Source organism: Pyxicephalus adspersus, chromosome 9, assembly GCF_032062135.1.
Source record: "Pyxicephalus adspersus chromosome 9, UCB_Pads_2.0, whole genome shotgun sequence".
NCBI lineage: Eukaryota > Metazoa > Chordata > Amphibia > Anura > Pyxicephalidae > Pyxicephalus > Pyxicephalus adspersus.
Window position 1 is genome coordinate 8,883,721 of NC_092866.1, and position 22,599 is coordinate 8,906,319.

Below are 22,599 nucleotides of genomic sequence, written 5' to 3' on the forward strand. Positions count from 1 at the left end.
AATTGCAGGTTATAAAAATAGTTCCAAGACAAGTGTCCAAATCATTAGGCTGCAACATAATGTGTTAAATTGTGGCCACAACTATTTTTTCTTAGCTTTAGATAGTAGGGAATGGTTAGAATTCCTTCACAATGGATTTCAGATTAAGGTTTCACCATATGGGGACGCAAACATAATTAAATTCTGATGGATGTGTTATTAAGGTAGCATTGTTGGCGAATACTTGTTATCCAAATTATGTCTCCTTAAATAACTGTTTAACAATACCTTTCTCCAATCCAGGAAGAAGTTATTCCGGAACACATCCCTGGTAGTATATTCATGGTCCAACATATGTGCAAAGAAGCCAGCCACCTCTTCAGCTGGGAGTCTCAGCTGGAAAGGCTTACCTGTAATGGATCATTTAAACATTACATTTTGCATATGAACACCAATAAACCAATACCAGGAAAACCAATAAACTTTTACCATGAGAAAAAAAAAAATCAACAATTGCTTTCGTAGTTTTTTGGTAGTGCATGGAAGGGGAAGAACCTATGTCTCCATTTTGTTGCTAGTAAAAGTAATAGATAAAGGGAACTGGATGCAGTTACTCCCAAACAGAATTCCTGAAGTGAGATTCTTCATTTGTGGAAAACAAATGTTGAAGGTACTGTCACACCATCAGGCTCACAGCTGATGGTTAGACTTTGAACTTGTAGTATTCTGCAGACAGGGTTCTCAATGGCTGGTGGCCCACCAAATGATTGCGTTTAAAGGATTTCATTAAAGGGTACAGCAGTTTTTAGGTACACACAAATACATTTTAGATAATGTAGGCACGTTGTCTTGGTGTCACCTTTGACTCGGCCCTCTCATTTACCCCCCATATTCAGAACATTTCCAGGTCCTGTCACTTTCACCTACGCAACATCTCCAAAATCCGCCCCTACCTGTCCCCTGAGACCACATGCTCTTATCTCTCGTCTGGACTACTGTAACCTCCTCCTCTCTGGTATTCCACTAACCCGACTCTCTCCTCTACAATCTATCATGAACGCTGCAGCCAGACTCATCCATCCTTCCCTCCGCTCCTCTTCCGCTGCATCTCTTTGCAGTTCTCTCCATTGGCTTCCATTTCACCTTAGAATCAAATTCAAACTCCTGTGCTTTGCCTTCAAATCCCTACACAGTTTTTGTCCCACCTACATTTCTGACCTGGTAAAAAAGTACTCCCCCTGCCGCTCTCTCCGCTCCTCCAATGACCTACTAATGACTTCCTCACTCATAACCTCATCACACGCACAGATACAAGACTTCTCTAGAGCTGCTCCAACTCTCTGGAATGGTCTTCCTTGTCCTATTCGGCTTGCTCCTACTTTCTGCTCATTTAAAAGAGCGCTCAAAACCCATTTTTTCAAACTTGCCTACCCGTCGTCTTCTGTCTTTTAAAACCATCACTACTTCCCACCACTACATATCTCCCATCCTATTGTGTGTGAAATTCCCCCACCTACTAGATTGTAAGCTCTTCGGGGCAGGGTCCTCTCCTCCTGTATCACTGTCTGTATTAGTCTGTCATTTGCAATCCCTATTTAATGTACAGCGCTGCGTAATATGTTGGCACTATATAAATCCTGGTTATTATTATTAATGCAATCCCAGCCTTTGTTTGATGAATTTATTGTGGAGAAACAAAGTGGCCTCTACAGACCCCTGAACTCAACCTTTCTGAAAACCTGAGATGAATTGAAGTGTGAGATACAAGTCAGGTCCTTCTCATCCAACACCAGAACATGACCTCATAAAAGGTTCTATTGGATGAAGGGGGGACATTCCCACAGACACATATTTGGTGTAAATCCATCCCATTGGAGAGAAAAATGGTTACAGCCTCAAAAGCAAGGCAAAATCCAAAATAATGCTGGAAGTGCCATCAAGTACATGATTGCAATGTCCATCAAGCTCAAATAGGTGTGAGGATCAGCGGTCTACATACATTGAATCATTTATGGTATATTCTCCTGACCTGGCTCTTGATGCTGCTGAAGCCTTTGAACCCTGAGTAATGAGTGTATTACAACAATCCAATGGCTACACTGAATGATCAGAATTCTGCAGAGTTCCACCATCTCCCCTTTGCTCATCTATTAGTCAATGTTAAGTCCTGGAAAATTTCCCGATTGCTGCCACAAGTATTGTGTGGTGCTGCCACATGCCTATTCATCTCGATTTTATCAGGAGACACATAATACATAGATCTTGTGTCAAATTTTTATGTTCTGCCCATTTTCCATTTCAACAGATAATCCATATACATCCAGCAGCTTGAAGAGGCGAGACTGATAAACAACAACAGAAATTTAATAGAAAGGATGGTCCACAACAGAGCAAGTTACAAAGTATGTATAAAGCTTTTTTTTTTTTTCTAGTTGAGTGAACCCAAAATGATACCGAACATTATTATTTTTTTTTTTACCCAGGAAAGCAAACATCAGATATATATGATGCTTTTTGGGATTACTCCAAATGTGCCTTCACATGGCTTTATCTGAATAGAGTAGTGAATGGTGGGTGGGGTGGGATTTTTAGGCACAAGAGCAGGCCCTAGATCAGAGTTTCTTAACCTGGGTTCCAAGAGACCTCAGGGGTTTTCCAGAGATTGCTAGGGGTTCATTGAGCAATAAGCAATTTGGGTCAAATTAATGGATACCATTGATCTTTTTGGCCATCCCCAAGAGTAACATTCTTCTCAATGGCCAGCAATGTAAGAGGCATTTTTCCTAATGACCACCACACTAATATACAGAGAGCTGTGGATATAGTAATTATAGAAGAGGTTCCCGTTCAACAAACCCTGCCCTAGATAGTTGATCACTTATTGATACTAGATATGGAATACTTAATTTTGCCTTCCTTGACTCCAATACATTTCACCAAATTTTAGTTCCATACATGTCGAATACCTTGTCAGGGCAACAAAATTGGTAAAACTGGTAATTCCCAGTCAGGAATTTCTTTTTAATAAACCATCCTGTTCTTGTCAACAGCAAGTATAGAACGGTGCAGCCAATCTGGCCACTGACAGTTGTCATAGTTCAGCAGCCTATTACATCTGTTAATGACAGGTATTGAAGTGTTCAGCCAATCCAGCCACTGGATGTTGACAGGGGTCATCATCCAGTGACCAGATTGGCTGAGCTGGTTGATACCTCTCATTTACCAGGTATAGCAGGCTGCCAATGACAGCTGCCATAGTTCAGTCGCTGAATCGGCTGAGCCCCATTTTACCTGTCAATGAACTGTCCAACCACCACTAGTGGTGATTGCACCATGTTCTTTATTTGGCATTGTATTTTAACAAGTTCATTTTTGTTTAGTCCTGCAACCAATAAAAATATATTGCAAAAATAAATTCCCATTAGCAAGTTAAGCCAGTAAACTCCCTCCTCCTTCCCAAGTATACAGTATATGGTCCATATGGAAAGAACTAGGCTTACCTGTAACTTTAAACTGCATCCACTAATCCCTTTCTTTGTAATAGATACGACTTATTTTTGCAGCTAAATTGTTGCCTGTATTTCCAAGTCATAATTTCAAATGTTCATTTCTCTCCCCAGCAACACCAGAGTGGCTTGGAAACTGTTCTTTCTCTAACCTCAAATGTCGCAATGCCAAATGCAATGCATAAATCAGCATTTTAAATGATGGAGGGGCTGCGTTCTTCCCTTAAGACGTCAATTTGTATTAATCTGTTTAATGAGGCTCTAAATTGAGCTGATCACTGGCTAGTAATTACGCAGAAAGGAAAACAACAAATCAAGATTTTTTTCTACTTACTAATTTACAGCTTCTTGACTTTTACTCCAGGGTGCTAAAAAAAAACCTTGCCAATTGAATTCGGCAGTGATCTCCTATCTGCCGTGTTATAAATGGAGAGAAAGCATCTTAAAGTACCTTCAAACCTCCCTCTGCACCCTTGGTGCATGAATAAAATATATACAAATACACAAATGAATATATATTATATACACACACACAAACGTACACCACGTCATCTAAATAAATAGACCCACAGACATCCAGAGTGTTCTCCCCAGGCCCTTTAGCTGGGTGAACCACCCAGCACTTTAATAACTACCTGGATGTTGGGCCACAAAGCAGGAGCACTGGACAGTTGGGGCATAATACAAAGATGATGCAAAATCTAGTAAGAGGGTGAGCATTGGAAAGTCGGAATAAAGCATTGGAAGACGGTATTAAAGCAGACTTAATTATAAGAGTAGCTCAATTCCTATGACCACAAACATCAGAAACACTTAATTTTCCATGGGCTGTCCTGCCTAGATTAAAACAACTGCTTACAGCTTCTCCCCACCAAGCTGTAAAAAAAAAAAAAAATTACTGAGGCAAACACTGATCTAGGTTCTCCCATGATGGTCTATTTCCCCTTTGGGAGCTTCAATAAATCAGGCCCATTATTGTGAAAACAACCCTTTATTGTTCCCATATACTAAATAATCATAGCCACTCTATCCTGCAATACCAGTAAACTGTGGCCAAATCTAGGCTTAATTCCTAGTTTCTTTACAACTTTAATTTTTTAAACCTTTGTTACTGCTGACAGCACAACAAAAAAATCACAAACTTCAACTACTTTGCATTGCGTCTGTGCAGGCACATGGTTAGCACAGGAGGTACAACCTTGTAAAACGTTGACTCGTTATATATAGGTTTAGCAGAGCAAGGCAATGCCTCTCCCATACTGTATCATCACATAAGCATTATTGGACAGACGGATCACACTAAAAAATCCTCTCATGTAAAACTGACAGGACAGAAAACAAATAGCTGAAGGGGAGTGCCAGGACACCACAGATGGTGAGGAGAGAGTTGGATGATCCAGTTAATTGATTGAACCAGTGCAATTATGGTGAATTTGAACTGCAGGCAAAGCAGGTCACATACATCCTTTTCTTGTCAACAACACATTTGCTATTCACAAGCATGCATTTGAATAGCAAGAGCATAGCATTTTACTACCTTTACTTTTCTTATGTCTGAGTTGGCATAGCAAGATAAGCTGTGCATACAAGTCTGGAGCTCACTCACATAGGTCTGGATATCTTTACAGTACGTACTGGATGAATTTGGTCAGTAATGATCATTTGTAAGAAATGGGAATTCCACTCAAATTGTTTTAATATTTTTCCTTACATCTAAGTGATAGGTATGAAAATGGATATTCACTTGTATTCTATTCTTGACAAAACAAAAATGTCAGCCTTTTGTCTTGCAGCAAAAAAGAATGCCCATTTACTGCTCATGCTCCAGGCAGATAAATTAAAAAATAACCTGGGATGATGAGGGTAAAACTTAATTATTGTTCAGCTACCTTCGAAGAATGGCACTCTAAGAACTACAGTGCTGGTTTGTCCACCATGGAAACACCAGAAAAGGATAAGATGATTCTTCTGCTCTGACAGGTAACATATAGGAAAATACATTAAACTATCTGCAAGGTACAGCTGTTCAGTTCCATCAATTCAAGAGTGGAAACCACTTCAAATGCCCATCTAGAACGGTTTATCCAGCACATCCAAACCATGTCCCCTGCCATAAGAAATAATTGTCCTGCCAAAAAAAAATGTAGGATGGCATCTGTTGGAAGTAGTAACTAAGTTTTCTGCTTTGGGTTGTTCGGATTAGAGTATTAAAACCAGTGACCTGGCTTGTTTCATGTTGATTATCTGAGAGGTCATTAAAGATAAAGCTGTCAATGAGTTAGCATTAAAAAAGTTTGATAGGTGAAAAGACAGGAACTTCTTACCATCATAGTAAAACTTTACATGCGGTGGTAGTGGATCATAAGGAGGAGCAAAAACTGGACCCTTGTGTTCCAAGAATCTCCATTTGACCCCATCTTCGTATTTCTCCTCTTCCCACCTGTAAAAATATTGGAGAGGGGGGTAAGGAACCTTAATCAGTCAGAGTACCTTTTTGTATTTTTAAATTGGGTTTCACTGGCCCAGGAGGAAGCAGGCTTTGACAAATTTAGGAAAGTTTAAAAAAAGAACAAGAGGATCGAAATGAGCTGACAAACAGATGGATTTCTAAACTGAGTTTAAAGTACCAAGGAATTTATGAAGGCTGCCATTAAACTTCCTCCTAAAAATTCAATTTGCTGTGCTGTTGGGGAGGGAAGACTGGTCTTGTATTCACCACCTGTAGTTTTCTGTAGGTAACTTGTATTTGGAGAACTTAATGGTCCCCACCCACAGCTCTGCTCTTAAAACAAAATCTGGATTTGCATTGGTACAAAAAAGGGAATTTTTGGGTTATTGGGAACGTATAAAAGAATATTTTTCTGTGCCCAGCGTTCAGCTTTAATTTCAGGCATTTAAAACAATGGGCAAAACAAAGACCAGAGGTGGACAAAGGGAGTTGCAAAGTGTGCTACTGCACGAGGACCATGTCACAGTTCTGCACAGTTAAGTTTTTCTCTCTGTCGGCTACGTCTGCCACTGGCAAATACTATCATGTAATGCAAAGTCTGGAAGAATTGTGTAGTGAAAGTGAGTGAGTCCTCTACAGGTCCCATTTATAGTAGTGAGAGTGTCAATATTACAGCAAAGAGGACTGATCTTTTCCAATATGGTGGTCCCAACCCAGATCTCATGCTCCAATTTTGTACTGTAATTAGGGTGGGGCTGAAGGCTCGGAAAGGGGAACTTGAGAGTCTACCAAATGAAATATTGCCCTGCTCTACGTGACTTCAAGGAAGGGGGAACACTCAATATTAATGCTCGTGGCTTCAGTATGTGAGAGTGAACAAGTTTATATACTGTATGTGCTATGGTCAGGTGTCCCCAAACGTTTTTCCCACATACAGTTTCTCATTAAAAAGATAACAAAAGCCCCCATATTTTATCAACTAAGTTCAATTCAATTAAAATACACACATTCATTGGGTTTACAAACACATAATTCTGAAGTGATAGAATATTTAATTGCTCTTGAAGAAAATATATTTATGCAACAGAGAAAACTCATAACGTACAACGCCATAACAAAAATCTCTAATCAACGCGGGGTAATTGGATTTTGTAAACAAGCGCAATCAAGCTGTAACAAACGTTATTGTTGTGCTTTTGTTCACAATCAGCAGCTCCTTGGTTAAAGAGGTTATCTTGGAAAAACACTTGCAGGAATTGTAGTCCCCACCCCATATTGATATGCAAAGAAAAGTAGGCCATTGCATTGTAAAGCAAAAACGTTCTCAAATGGCTCATGGAGGTCCACAGTGGAACCTTAAGATTTCTGAACACCGGTACATTCTTATGGGCTCCTAAGCCCCCTAATACTATGATTCCTACATCACTACAAGAAACAAGTGGCACAAAGGCAAGTGGACGGAATAGCATTGAATAGGAACTCTTTAGATTGAAGATTAGTGAAGAACAGGCAGGCACATCCCTATATTTAACTTGCCCCAATCTGACAACAACACACAGGCTAAGGATCATGCTGGGGTATTTGGTCTTACATCAGCTAGTACTACACACAATATTGTCTCACGTCTTTAGGAAATTATTCAGCTGCAGTATTAAGGGAAGCCAACTTTTATTTTTGGAAGGATGGGCAACCTTCATGAATTTGAAAGTCTTAATTGCCACCATGTTCCTTTAAATCGACCTGGGCAGTGTCAACCTACACCTCCAACAAACTCCTCTATTAAATGCCTTGACTTAAGTGCCCAGCCAAAAATGATTTCACTGTCGGTTTTCAACTATCTGCATGTTTGACCTCCCATCATTAACCATTTGCACCTATAAAGTCTTCACTACCCCAAAAACACCATGAGAACTCCAAAAGGATCCCTGTCATTTCTACATCACCCTTCTGCTGCACCCACTCCGCTGATGATCAGTCTTTGCACCCATAAGAAACTCTATTTAAAAGTTTACACATCCTCCTCAATCTGTATGATGTCCACCTCATTCCATCTTGTCAGATTTGGTATTGAATCTGGAGAAAAGTCTTTTATCTCGCTCAGCCAAGCTATAGAAAAAGCAGAGAGATAATACCTTTGCTTTGTGTCCCAGAAACAATGGACAGATGCTTCAAAGGAATGAGTCAAATTGTGCAGCTTCTGTCATAAGAATAAATTGTTCTCTGTTCAGTAGATTTATTAATTCTTTCTTGTGCCAGAAGTCATTGGAAATTGAGAGTTTCCTGGTTAGTTTTAACCTTGGACCATTTCCAAGGCAAAATGTGTTCAGAGCACTATTTTGTTGTAACATGGATGGGTCCCCACCTTCTACAACATGTGTGAAGTGAACAGAAGCAACATTCAACAGCCAGTAGAAAATCATTTACTGCAAAATACACAATAGTAAAAAGTGATAGTAAAAATACACAAAAATGAAACTATAAAATCACATAGGGAACGTAAAGTACAGCTAAAGGCTCTGTGTTAAATAAACAACCAAAATAAGGGTACAAAGAGTTGTACAAGTCTCAAAAAAATTAATAAAAGCTTAAATTTACCTTCCCTGGTTGTGCCAAATCCTCTTCCCTCCTCCAAGACATTGCAGTGCACAGCGGTAGGGTTTTAGCAGAGAATGCTGCCAAACCAAAAAGCAATGGGAAGGATCAAGTGAGTCCGGGTAATAAATAAGCAGTGAGAAAGCCAAAAAACCATGCCTCCTGCAACCATCGTTTCATTGCACTGTAGTAAATAAAAGCTCCACATTCAAGAGCAGTGCAGCACTGTGTCCATTTTATCATAGAAAGGTGGACTTACACTCATATTAGGTGGAATTTACGGTCAAGATCAACAGGTGTGTTGGGGTTTGTGGGACCTAGCAAGGAAATGCACATGGAATTAGTGCTGCAGCACATACTGTATGGTGGTCATAGTTCTACATTAAGCCACAGGTATGGGCCAAAAGTTTGTGGACAATTGTGAAACTTTAATAGGATTGCATGCTTTCACACTTTATAGTATCAGCTGGAGAAGACCCAATTTATGTCCCAGCATGACGGCGCCCCTTTGCACAGAGCCAACTCCATAAAGATGTGGTTTGAAGAGCTTGTTGCGGAGAAACTTGAGTGGAGTCTTAACTTACTGAACAGCCCACGTAAACACCTTTGCTGAAATGGAACAACAAGCCAGGTCTTCTCCTCCAACATCATTACCAGAATGCTAACCAAATGCATACGACTACCACCACCACTTTAAATTCTAATGAAAATCCCTTTGGAAGAGTGAAGGCTTTTCTATCTGCATGGTTGGAGGATAACTCCAACCTTAGGTTTGGAATGGTAGGTCCAATAAGCTTACATAGGTGTGAATCGTGTGTCCTCAAACTGCTATAAAGTACCTACCTACCTAACTGAAACATGACAGGAACAAAAGTCTGTAGTCTTCTTGGCCAACATTAAATGCAGTCAAATGGACCACACAAAGTTTAGAGCTCTGGGTATCTTTGATGTCCTTTTACTCTGAATAGTTACCGATAATCTGGTGGGAGAGTTGGGGAAATTCAGCCTACAAGTGTGTGTTATCCTTGAAAATGGTTATGGTTTAGGTTAAGCAATTCATGTTTATGTATTGAGCCATACAAATGTGCCCATTCTCTCTGCAAATGTATAGGACCTTTTAGATTTGGCCCAGGCTTGCTTACTTTAGATGGTAAAAGCAGTGCATCTCCCATATTTCTACCTTGGTAGGTTCACTTAAGGACCATATATTTACCAGTAAAATTCAGACCAAAATTCTTACCACCGCCAGCGAGCTGCCTCTTCCTCTTCTTTCTTCTTCACTTTAAGAGCAATGGCCGCGTCCCTCTCTTCTTTTGTTTTCTTTTTTGGTTTATCAACTTTTTCTTCTTTCGGTTCTTTCTTTATTTTCTTTTTCTGAAAAAAAAATATTGAAAATACTTTATACCAGCTTATTTGAATCCTTCCTGCTCATCAAATGTTCACCTTTACTGGCTGCAAGAAGCAGTCTGATCTAAACTGATGTGGAGGAATCTCTTCTGCCACATATTGCAGCATTGGTATATCACCTAGAACTATTACTCTATTGAGAAAATAAGGGTACTAGATATTTCCTTCAATACTTGTATCTACCGGTAATTAAAGTAAAAGAGGAAACATATTGCAGGAGTCCAGCAGATAGACAGACATATTGACCAGCCTTTGTCCTAGCAGTTGGCTTTTTGCTTCCTAAATATGCATTATAAATGGTTAGACTATGCCAAGCCTTCCACAATCTCTTCAATCGTTTACTATACATAATTTGAGGTTACTCCAATGGCCATTTAATGGCTTTAATAGAGATCTATTATTTACAACCTTTACTAAATTGAAGATTACTTGAACAAACCAGGAGTGTTTACTTATTTGTATTGTTAAAAACCACAAGCAGTTCAATAAACTGCATCCAGTTATCTGGAAATTCAGCCAGGGCAATGCAGAGCCTCTACAAAGCTGATAAATCTAAACGGTTCATCAATCTGGTCACCCAGAATCCCCGCACATGAATTGTTCATAGAGGTAGGATGGGAAAACTCAGCAGTCGCCTTATCTGAGATAAGTGGAAAATTGAAGGTGACGGAAGGAACGCGGGAACTCAGCTACTGCGTGGCCTCTGGAGAGGGAGAAACATCAATCTCTATTCACAAATAGAGGAGACTTTAGCAAGCATAAGGGTGACTGACAGCCCCATATTGCAAGAGGTGAAAAAGCCTTGAAAAACACAAAAATCAATTAGAGGGGAACTCAAGGCAAATGCACCTTTTAGATCACCTATTAAATAAAAACAATTTATTTTGCTTTATCTAAATATAAAGTGGAGCACAAACACTTTAATGGTACCTATCAAATTCTAATTACAAAATCAAGGTCATTGTAAGCATGCATTAGAATATTAGTTCCAGAAAGAGCAAGGGTTAGGAGTGGCCATGTGACCTAGGTGGGGAATTTGGACCTTCAAAAGGATTAAAGGTATGTAGTGTAAGTATATAAATGAAAAAGCCATATCTAGCAGGAAGAGGTGGTTAGATGGGCAGGGAAGATCTACAGAGGTTGGACCTTGGAGCAGTTACCTAGAAACTTCTGCAGAACTGAACATTTCTCACCAAACCCACCTTCCTATGGATTACTTCTGGATCATAGCCAGTTGGGTAGGGTTTCTATGGTGTTCAAGTAAAGGCAATAAATAAAATCATAGAAAGAAACATGCAAGACTACAATGGGATATATATATATATATATATATATATATATATATATATATATATATATATATATATATATATATATATATATATATAGATATGTAGCAGATTTTGCTGATTTGACAACCATTTTATGTTTTTTGGCATTTTATAGTTAAGTTTTCTGCTCCATTATTTACCCATTACCTCTCTTCTTACCTTTCATTTACATTCAGTGCCATGGGCTAAAGAACGTTTACGCAGCATTTCCAGATGTGAAGGAGCTTGTGACTCCCATCATGGGTCACTAGGCTAATCAGTGCCATTTACAGGGAATTTATAACACTGAGTAAGCTATGACTACAACAAATCGGCCATGTTGCATATATGCTGTGTGCACAATTTTAATACAATATTCTTCAAATTTAAACTAAACCTAAGTAGTTATCTTGTACCAAATATAGCCCTTGCACTACACCCTTAATGGTAGATATCAAGAACATTAGAGTATGGTCAGCTTTAAACAGAGCTTTTCTTTGGCTCCCAATGGCTGAACAGAAAAGTGGCCTAGTGAAGATAAGAAAATATATGTGGAGGTTTGCAAATGAACCTATTGCTTTTCTCTGCATGGCTTGCCAAGTGTGAAGGTACAGAAGTTGGACTGCTTCCCCGATTGTGTGGGAATGTGTTCTGGTCTATGTAGGTGGCAGGGAAACTGTATGTAGGGGTTGTGGGGGCTGGATCGTTGGGTTGCAGCAAAAGAAGATCTATAGCGCAGTTTGTTGAGAGGTAGCATGTCCTGCTATGGAGAAGCACAGGGTATACTGCAAGGTAACTTGTGGAGTCGGGCTTTATGCAGACCTGACATCCCTGTGTATGCATTGCTTTAAAATTGTGGCAGGTACAAGAATTCTTACAGGCTCCATACAACTATATATGCATCTTCATAAATATTTACAAACACGGTGGGTGGCTTAGATCATATTTGACAATCCCCATCCTTTTTTCATGTTTTACCATTTTTCATTATTGCTGAACTGCACCTTAAATGACTGTAAAACGTTTCGAGCTGGAATCTTTTTTTTTTTTTTTTTTTTTTTAATATTAAAAAAAGTATTACCAACAAAGCTCCAAATTCAAGTTCACAAAACACTGCACCCTCCTATTATGTTGCATAAACAGTTTGTTGGTTTTTATTCTTCTCATCATTTTTGTCTTTGCACATGGAGTGCGAGGAGCGGCGGTGCATGTCTCCATTCATCCACTTTACATCTCTGTCCTGCACATGGAGACTGTCCACTTTGACCTCTAGTAGAATATGAAATGTGACGTTTGTTTAACAGGTGAAAAACAATTTTGCATGAACTGAATGTAGTTGCTGGGACATATTTCAGCAAATGTGAGAAGGGCAATTATAGCGAGGTGAAAAACCTTTCAAAACTCATTATGTGTAACCTCTGGGCTTTCGGTGTTAAGAGACTTCAATTTACACTCTGGGCCGATCGGAAGAATTTAACGCCTCTGTGAAGGTGGGCTGCCTGCCGTTACACGCAACGGTACATGGCTGACAGCTCTGCACTAAATTTGTTGTTTCTCATCATAGTAAAGAAAAATTGAGTTTCCACTTATGTACAGTTTATAAAATTGCCAATGCACTTCTAAAAACACTAAACTTTTTTTCTTGTGGTTTTCTTTGTTCCACATGAGTGTGTCGAGCAATTGTATCCGAGTCACGGCAGTTTCCCCTATTGTTCGGTTTCATTAAGCTGCAGCAGTTCACAATCTCCTATTCTGTACACAATGGGTTTTTATGCGCTATTTAACTGAGCAATTTCACCTGATACATTGGAATGTTTACCATTCTACAACTTGGCAATTACCGCATTACTTAAAAGGGTCCTTTATTTTCTAGCAACCGGGGAGAAGGAAAAAAGAAAAACACATGGAACTATCATTTTATATCAGAAAAAATATGAATTATCTCTTTTTATGTGTTTATTTTTAAAATAAAATAGAGGAAGATAAAAAATTAAAATACAAAATGTATTGCTGTAAACCACTAGAACTTTTATTGCCAGGTTTTTCTTTTACATTAGCACTTAGAAATAAATGTAAGAATTTAAAGTCTGTTGGGACACTTACAGCTGCTAATGTTGGGGGAAAAAAACAAAAACACAAGCAAAAACAGGAGGCGAGCAGATATAGGTTCCATTAGACGGGAAGGGGGCAGTGACCCACAACAAGCAAGCAGACAAAATAATAGTTTTTCCCTGATTTAACTACTCTGCCTCTTTACCAAAATAATGAAATAAGGTATTATAGCTGGGGTAAGAGGGGTAATTTTTGGACCTAGGCTGCCCCTTTCCCTGGGAACTCTGAACCATAGCCCATAATCTTCTAGCCACAGATTAATGGGCCTTAGTGCTAAGTTTTGGCATGGACCCGACCACTTAGAACAAGCTCCTTCACATTTGGAGTATTTCATCTTTATATTAGAGTTTTCTTCTTTACATTTAAACCCTCCTTCAAATTAGGACTTCCATTTAGATCAGAATCCCACTTTCATAAATTGCCCTCATTTATATCCAAATCAAACATTTACATCAGGAGCCCCTAGGACCTCTGTTTGTTAAAATCCTCAGCAGCCCACCAGCTGTCCCCCTTTATAAATGGAGCTGGCAGCAGAGTTCTACTACAGCTTTCCATTTCTAGGGTTTGACAAATGACTTCATCAAATGCAGAGCAAAGAAGAGAATGCCAGTGGTGGAAAATCTCTTCTGCCGTGCACAACAGTTAGCCACCATATAATGGTCACAGGGAGGACCCTTATGTCTGGATTAAAAGGTTTGGTCTTGATTGAACCCTTGATCCTACACCACTGAGGTGTAAAAGGCTGGCAACTACCAATTTTTGCAAATGGAAAGAAATGATAGAAGCAGCCATCTACCTCTCCATGATAGAACCCAAAAGCATCAAAAGTTGAATTTTAATGAATTTTATTCATTCTCAGCATGTGGTTCCCAGGGTGGGAGAAATGTAAATGCCGCTGTCATTACAGGACATTACAGTGAATGTGAAGGGCAATTATGGCAATTTGAAAACCTTTCAAAACTCATTACCGGTCACCCATGGGCTTTTAGTATCAGGTGACTTTAATTTACCTTCTTTGCAAAATTTAACTTCACTCAAAGGCATGCTGCCTGCTGTTACACATGTGTAGTTAAGTTTCCATAGGAGGCATTGTTTATCACTGTGGGAACCATGTTTTACCAAACCCATAGGTACACAGCGGAAAACATTTTCAGTACTAATACCCCATTTTCATGCATACATATAAACCATACCAAGCTAATAATAAGAAATAAAGAACTAGTCATGGCCATGTGCAGCTTTGTGGTGCAGTGTGGAACATTAATAAAAGACATATGAATGTAATTTTCACATTTATAGATGGTGAATAATCACTGCCATATCCTTTGATGATTTACCTGCAGTGAATGTTTGCCAACTATCCAATTAACTGTTTTATTATTACACCAAAAGCATTGATTAGCCTTAAAGTTATTCTTGTTCATCTGCACATTTTAGCCACATGGCAGGTGCAGTTTGTTTCATGGCATAGTAAAAGGATTTGAGAAAAAAAATTGATCTGATCTTAAGAGAATCTCAGGAGCCAACTATTTCTAAGATATTATTTTTGGATTGTGGAACCAAGTCATTCGGTAATTATCAGTTTATGTCTAATAGACCTTTAGTGCATTGAGCTACCATTGCGCCATTTAATACAGATTTTGCTGGACAACATATCTAAGATGCAGCAAGCAGTAATTTTTGCATTGCATTCACCAATAAAAAAAACACAAGCTTGACAAAGCCTCAGCCACTTTTTACAGGTCCTCACTATTTAAAGTGCTCATCGATTTTACAGACCATTGCTAATTCTAAGTATAGAACCTTTTTCACAAACAGTAATCTGACATTGTCAATTTAGTTTGAATTACTTTCCCTTTAAAGCCTTTGCTAATCAAATTCACCACGTTCAGATTCCCAGTGTGACCCTTTGGTGTGTGGAGAACAAGAGATAAGCTTGTTATTGGCAAGTAAACAAACTAGGAAGACAGTGTGACAGATAAACTGACAATAACCAATAAAATGTTTGTTTCTTCATAATAATCTCCGTCTGAACAGATTTTAATCCCACAATAAATATTGGTAGGGAACTACTAACTACCATGGCCACGGTCCTCCTTCCAACCCCTACATTGCTGCAGAACATGAGTGATGTTGAGGCTGGTGACTGAACCACTTGGAGCAGAAGGGGAATGGGCAATAACATAATGCAATGATCCACTGTCATCATCAACAAATGGGCAGCACATGGCTCAATGATTAGCACTCTGGCCTTTGCAGCACTAGTTCCCAGGTTCGAATCTCAGCTAGGACTATCTGTATGGAGTTTGCAGGTTCTCCCTGTGTCTGCGTGGGTTTCCTCTGGGTACTCCGGTTTCCTCCCATATTCCAAAAACATGCAGTGAGGTTAATTGGCTTCCATGTAAAATTGGCCTTAGACTGTATAAATGACATATGACCATGGTAAGGATATTAGATTGTGAGCCTCTTTGAGGGACAGTTAGTGACACAACTATGGACTTTGTACAGCGCTGCGTAATATGATGGCGTTATATAAATACTGTGGTTGTGTGTGGTGTAACTGGTACAAAACGACAAGACCCAAATCCTTGCATATAGACAGGAAGCAGATGAAAGGCCCTGGAGCAGCTCAGCCGAACGAGATAATGAAAGAAAATCAATATAGTTTTCTAAAAACATTACTCTTGGCAATTGTTGTATAAACAGTGCTATAGCAAACTAAAAGTAACCCGGTCGGGGTTTAATTTCATATTCGGGGCAAGGTAACAGGTTCACTTTAGATTTGGAAGCGTAAAAAGGGCAGAGATACTATCCACGACCATGTTGCCCTAGGTAAGTTCCAATGCAACACTAGGCTGGAGCTCATGCATTGCCAAGTGCCCATTTATACGTGCCAAGCATTGCATTGTAGGGAGGCAGATGAGGGTATCACATACTCCTCTACACAAGGTGTTCTCTAGCTACACTCTGCTAAGTGCACCCGCCATGAAAAGGAATATAAGTTTGCTTTAATAAAAACAGCAAATTAAAAAAAAAGCAAGCAGTTCACAAGGCTTTGTCTGAATAGAGTTATAAGTATCTCAAACCTTTTCATCCAGCTTCTTGCTCCGCTTCTCCTTCCCTGGCTCCTCTTTATCATCCTCGATCTTTATTTTCTTCTTCTTCGACCTGCAGAGAAAATTTAATATGTGATATTTCTCTGCCAGTAATTCGCAATATTTCCTTGTGTTCGATAACACCTTAACGCAGCGCTCGGAATGGATTAAACCCGTAATATTGTTAAATTAAGAAGACGAATGTATTGGATGATTTGCAATCAGGCTTGTGCTGTTTGGGCCACATCATTTCCCGATGTTCGACAATAGAATCTCTCTGAAAAACAGAACTTCCAAGTTAAATTAGAATTGATTTGCTGTATATTGTACAGTGACAGTTGTTTCCTTTCTTTTTTTTCAATATGACATTATTACATTTTGCTATTAGACTAGTGGTCCTGTCTGTGTGGTTGTTTTGTTTGTGTTATTGCAATCAATCACCGTAAAAGTCTACTTCATCAGTGCAGATTCTTTATACTAACTATTAAAGCTATGCTGCAGTCTAATATAAAAAGCATTCTGAAATTACATCGGAAGGTGCACGATATCTCCTAACTTTTGGAAACAGGGAAGAGGAATAACTTATAGTTTAAAGTATGGAGACCATAAAAGATGAATACATAGAAAATCATGATTAAACAGATTTCTTTTATTTTTTATCCTCAACCACATTTTCTTTAGATTAACCTTCAACAAATTGGAATCATTTAGAGGATGAATGAAGGTTTAGTGCACAAATACCCCTTTTTAGGTAAATATAATTTTTATTGATTTGTGTAAGTCCACTCAAAGACATGGACTACCAAGCATGACAAAGGAACAGTTGGGAGGTAAAGGTACATTCACACAAGAGAATATACACAGTGAATAATTTATCTTAAGTTTGCAATTTCCAGGTCTGTCTTTCAAGCCTGGAGAATACCACCACTCACAGGCTCTCCATCTTTGGACCAGCATCATGTGCAAAGACCCAAACTGAGCTTCTCTCATACCCACACAAAGAAATAAGCTACACTGCTGGGTAAAGTTTTCAAGACTTTAGAGCAGGGGTGTCAAACTCAAATACACGGTGGGTCAAAATTAAAAACTCCAGACAAAGTTGCGGGCCCAACCTTGAAATTTATTGAAAAAATTGAGGCAGGCTAAATATTATGAGTGGCCCACCGCTGAAATTCCTCTTCATTGAAAGCGCACCCCTACTACAATGCTCTGCATTACTTGCATCTATAAAACAATCCAATGTGGGGCCACGCATAGGCAGAGAGCCAGTTGGTCTATAGACATGAGTAATGCCCGGAATTGTAATAGCGGCGCTATTTCAATGCAGTGGCGGGCCAGCTGCAGTTCATATTTAGGATCCTTTTGAGGGCCAAAAAAAAGGACACATTGCGGGCAAGATTTGGCCTGTGGGCCACTGTTTCAGAAAGTTTTGAGCTGAATCAACCTAGCAGCAAGTAAAGGGGAAACGTCCAACCCAAGTCAAGACTTTAACAGAGATCCAGTCGAATGCAAGCTCTTAGATTATGGTGGTGCAGGGCTGCCTTTTCCATCCCTTCTTTAGTTAACCAGGGTTGATCAGCTCCAGTCCTTATGGGCCAGGATTTGAAGAAGTTTAGTATTTCTTCAACAGACAGCAGTAAATGTAGTTAGGATTGACAGACAAACAGGCAGAAGTTGAGTTTACATAAAATCTCCTAGATTGTAAGCTTTTTGGGGCAGGGTCCTCTCATACCGAGTCACTGTCTGTATTCGTCTGTCTGTGCAACCCCTATTTAATGTACAGGGCTGTGTAATATGTTGGCGCTATATAAATCCTGTTTAATATTAATATTAAACCTGGTTTGTATGTAGCCCTCAAGAACTGGATTTGGACACTCCTGATTTAGAAATGATCTTTGACTTGAAACAACCTTGCATCCAGTTAAGGCTAAATTTACAACTCGGATGTCCCAATTTATCACACTGAACACTTAAGGCGTGGTGAATTGTGCCAAAAATATATCTAAGGCGAAAAACAATTGTAACTAATTTAGGATTACTAGGTATTAGATGAGGGGTCTCAATTCTCCAAAGTGCTGCCCAAAACATTTTCAAGAAAATGGTGACAACATTGTTATGCCTAAAATGCGGCATCAAGTTCCTTCCCACCAAGGCATTTCTCATGTATTGGAGAAAATTGGTGCTTAGAAAATAGTTGCAGATTGGCTAGCTATACCCAAGCATCATTCTCCCAAAGTTTGACTGAAACCACATGGCCTTTTTTTTTGAGATTTGGTCAAATGATTAGCAACCAAAGAGACTAAATGTGGGTTCTTAGGGGAAGGCTTAAAGTTGAATTACCATAAGTTATAAGTTTTATTGACCAGCAGTCAAAAGTAATTACAAATGTTTATCCAGATGGCACCTAACACTAGTGTTGGTGTTTGAATTCAGGTTGTCCTTATATTTGACCGGAATAAGGCTGTTCGAATTCAGATAGACCAACCGACCCCCAAAAAATGGAATTCAACTTTGCAAATTCATGTGTAAAAAATGTTTTGTTTTTTTTTTTCTTTAAAGTAATTAATTGAATGTGTGTGATTTGTGTAGCTAACTTTTGTTTTTACAGGTTATCCCACAATGACAGGATGATTACTATGGCTGTACAGCCATGGGAATCATCCTGTAAGTGTGGGATGCCCGGGCACTAGAGGTTAAATGAGGACAAGTCCCCCCAATTCATCACCTCTAGTGCTCTGTGATTGTCTGCGGAAAGGTAAACCCTGTTGACAGCTTAGGTGTCATCAGGATTTTCCTTTCCCCAGCCAATCACAGAGCACTAGAGGTGAATGAATGGGGAGACTTGTCCTTATTTAGCCTCTAGTGTCCAGGGATACCATGGGTTTCCTGTGTTCTTGGATAGAGAATCTCTATCCAAGAACACATACTATAGTTACGCTAGGGCTGCAAGAGCAATCAGGGGAGTGGAGTGGTCAGCTCCGCTCCCCTGATTTCTGTTGCTGCCCTGTAGTATGTGTTCCTGCATAGGGTTTCTCTATCCAGAAACACAGGACTCCTGTGTTCTTGGATGGAGTTTCTCTATCCAAGAACACATACAACTAGTAAAGGGCTGCAAGAGCAATCAGGGGAGCAGAGCTGTCAGCTCTGCTCCCCTAATTGCTCTTGCAGTTCTACACAGTCCCGAAAAATATTGACTTTTGAACACCATTGACTACTGAACACCATTGACTTTAATGGTGTTCGAATTCGACGTTCGATCACCTGAACAATTCCCCGTCGAATTGAATAGCGAGATATTCGAACAACACTACCTAGCACCTCCCAGGTTAGAAGCATAGTTTTTTCCAGGATCTCCACCAACTTGTCTTTTGGGTTCTCCCTCAAGTCACCCATCTCCATCTCTGATGAATCGGTTGAGTAGTCCAAACTCTATGGGCTTTAGCATTGCATTTTTAATCCATCCTCTGTATCTACAAGAAGTATTACCTAATATACAACTAAACACCATCTCCAAACTTCAGATACTATAGACTAGTAGACAGACTATGATCTATAAAAGGAGGACAGCTAAACCACAGGGTAGAATGCCCTATTTGGATACCATATGGGATCCTTGATAGGACAAGAACTCAAAAAATTGAGTTTCTTCCACCCAATAGACTTTATGTAACCAACTCTCTATATCCTAGACCTTCATATAACAGTGAGATGGTTCCCCACTAAGGGTTCATTCTATGTCCTGGATCTGCCTGCTTTACTTCCTCTGGCTTTCTTTTTATTTCTGTGATTAGTCTAGTGTGATGCATTGAATGCTATATCCATATCTTTCTATATCTATCACAAACACGTGAAAAACAAATTGAGGGTGAAGTTGCAAAGGGAGGGTGAAGTAGACCAAATATCACAAATCTCACAAAATGATGCTCCTGCACTTCACTGAATATTTTAAAGAATTTACATATTCATTAAACAACTTGAAAGCCAATGTTATACTCTCAAGGCACCTACTTGACAGTGTCTTCAGCTTCTTCCATTCTTACTCTCTTCTTCCCTTTTTTAACTGGTTTCTCTAAAGATGCAAAGTCTTCATCTTCAAACTCCATTTTAACACTAACACTAAAATGAAAAATAAAAATCAATAACTTGTAATGGTTTCAGTAAAAGGTGAATGCTGCCTTCCATCAAATGAAATATTGTTAGACAGTACAAGAAAATAATCAGATTTAACCATTTTATCTATCAGACTCTAAAAATCATTTAATATGCATAAAGGATAAGTTATATTTTCTTTTGCTGCCAAGAAGACCAGGCTGTGTCTATACGCACTGTACACAGCTGGAGACATCTGCGCCATTCCAAGGCAAGAACATGGAACAAGCAATATAGGAGTTTGATTTTTTTTTCCCCAGAAAAACGAAATCTTTTATATTAACCTGAGCAGTATATTTGAACTGTAAAGCTATGCAGCCATGCTCAAAATCAAAGTCTTCTCAGCTTTACTTTAATCTGAATTTTGTTTAATCCTCTGCAGGTAGAATATCCCCCCAGCTTGAAAGTTTCTGTTTTTCCATCTTTAAGTTCTGTAAACTGAATCTCATTTATTGATGGGAAGGTTTTGCAGCTTTAGTCAACCATAACTATTTTGAACACACAGCAAGTCATCAATTACATTCTGCAGGTGGCCATATGTAAACACATAATATTTTTTGGGTGAAAAAAAAATCAAAGTATTTAGGTTCTGAATAATGTATAGATCAGTGATTTTCAACCTGGGTTCCTCCAGAGGTTGCCAGGGGTTCCTTGAGCAATAAGCAGTTTATGACTCTCAGGCAAGTTTATTAGACACCAATGATCTTGTTGGCTTTCTGTAAGGGTGACAATCTGACAATGCCAGAGATTTAGGAGGCATTCTTCCCAATGAGCATTAAGCCAATGTACTGTAAGTTGTGAGTATAGTAATTATAGCAGGGGGTTCCTTGATGACCTAAAACTTATTTCAAGCGTCCCCCATGTTAAAAATGTTGAACACTGCTATAGACTATGGCTTTATACAATGAATTCTGTATAGAACATAGACCAAGGTTACAGATTTTCCTTGAACTATGCCTTACATTTTTGGGTGAATTCTTTGTAAGGCTCTTATAAAATATAACTCAAGGAATGTTGGGTTTGTGCTTTTTTTGTGTTTAATAAAAAACAGAATTTAACCTACTTTCCTTTTCAGCAGTGTAAAAAACAGAAAAACAGTCTGCAAAAACATTTGCCATTATGGCATAAAATAATTAGCAAGTTGACTAGCACATGCTTGGTTTTTCTGTATAAATAATCATGCAGAATGTGCACATTTTCGTGTGTTCTCCGTGATATGTAAAAGCATGCTTGCTCAATAGCTGCAGTGGTACAAAGCAGGCTTTTAAAAATGACAATTAAACTTAATAGTTCTTAATTTATCTCTTCTGTAATAAAACAAACTTTTTGCAAAATGTGTTGGAACATTCAGACTTTTTGAAGGAATTCAACTACACTGTAGCACACTTAGATGGACTCCTCTATATCACTGTACTAATGTAATTGATGGAAGATGTAAAGATTTCTGCCAAAATGTACAGATGCATTGTATAATTGAATTCAATAAATCTGTATACTTTTATATTACTTATATATGTTACCTTGGTCTTTTACTAACCCAAAAACCTTATCCTCTCGTTTGGACCCAGACATGGCTATGGGCCTCGTGGTATTTTTTACTTACCTGCCAGTTTGAATTTATTTCTATATTACACACTGAGATTGGTATGCACAACTGACCCAAGCCATACACATGCTACATACACCCAGACCCATGCCCTACACATGCTACATACACCCGGACCCATGCCCTTCACATGCTACATACACCCGGACCCATGCCCTTCACATGCTACATACACCCGGACCCATGCCCTACAAATGATATATACACCCGGACCCATGCCCTACAAATGATATATACACCCGGACCCATGCCCTACAAATGATACACACACTGGGACCCATGCCCTACAAATGATACACACACTGGGACCCATGCCCTACAAATGATATATACACTGGGACCCATGCCCTACAAATGATATATACACTGGGACCCATGCCCTACAAATGATATA

At 39.1% G+C, this 22,599-nt stretch overlaps 1 protein-coding gene across 2 annotated transcripts in view; it reads right to left on the bottom strand.

Annotated features, from left to right (window-relative positions):
• Positions 1 to 22,599, bottom strand: part of LOC140338329 (DNA topoisomerase I, mitochondrial-like) — a 76,734-nt gene that overhangs the window by 36,694 nt on the left and 17,441 nt on the right. For both annotated transcript variants that reach the window (XM_072422513.1, XM_072422512.1), the window contains exons 4-8: positions 20,459 to 20,566; positions 16,442 to 16,523; positions 9,767 to 9,900; positions 5,810 to 5,925; positions 268 to 389 (exon numbers count right to left, since the gene is read on the bottom strand). In XM_072422513.1, coding sequence (XP_072278614.1) covers positions 268 to 389; positions 5,810 to 5,925; positions 9,767 to 9,900; positions 16,442 to 16,523; positions 20,459 to 20,566 — 562 coding nt within the window. The remainder of the gene's footprint in view (positions 1 to 267; positions 390 to 5,809; positions 5,926 to 9,766; positions 9,901 to 16,441; positions 16,524 to 20,458; positions 20,567 to 22,599) is intronic.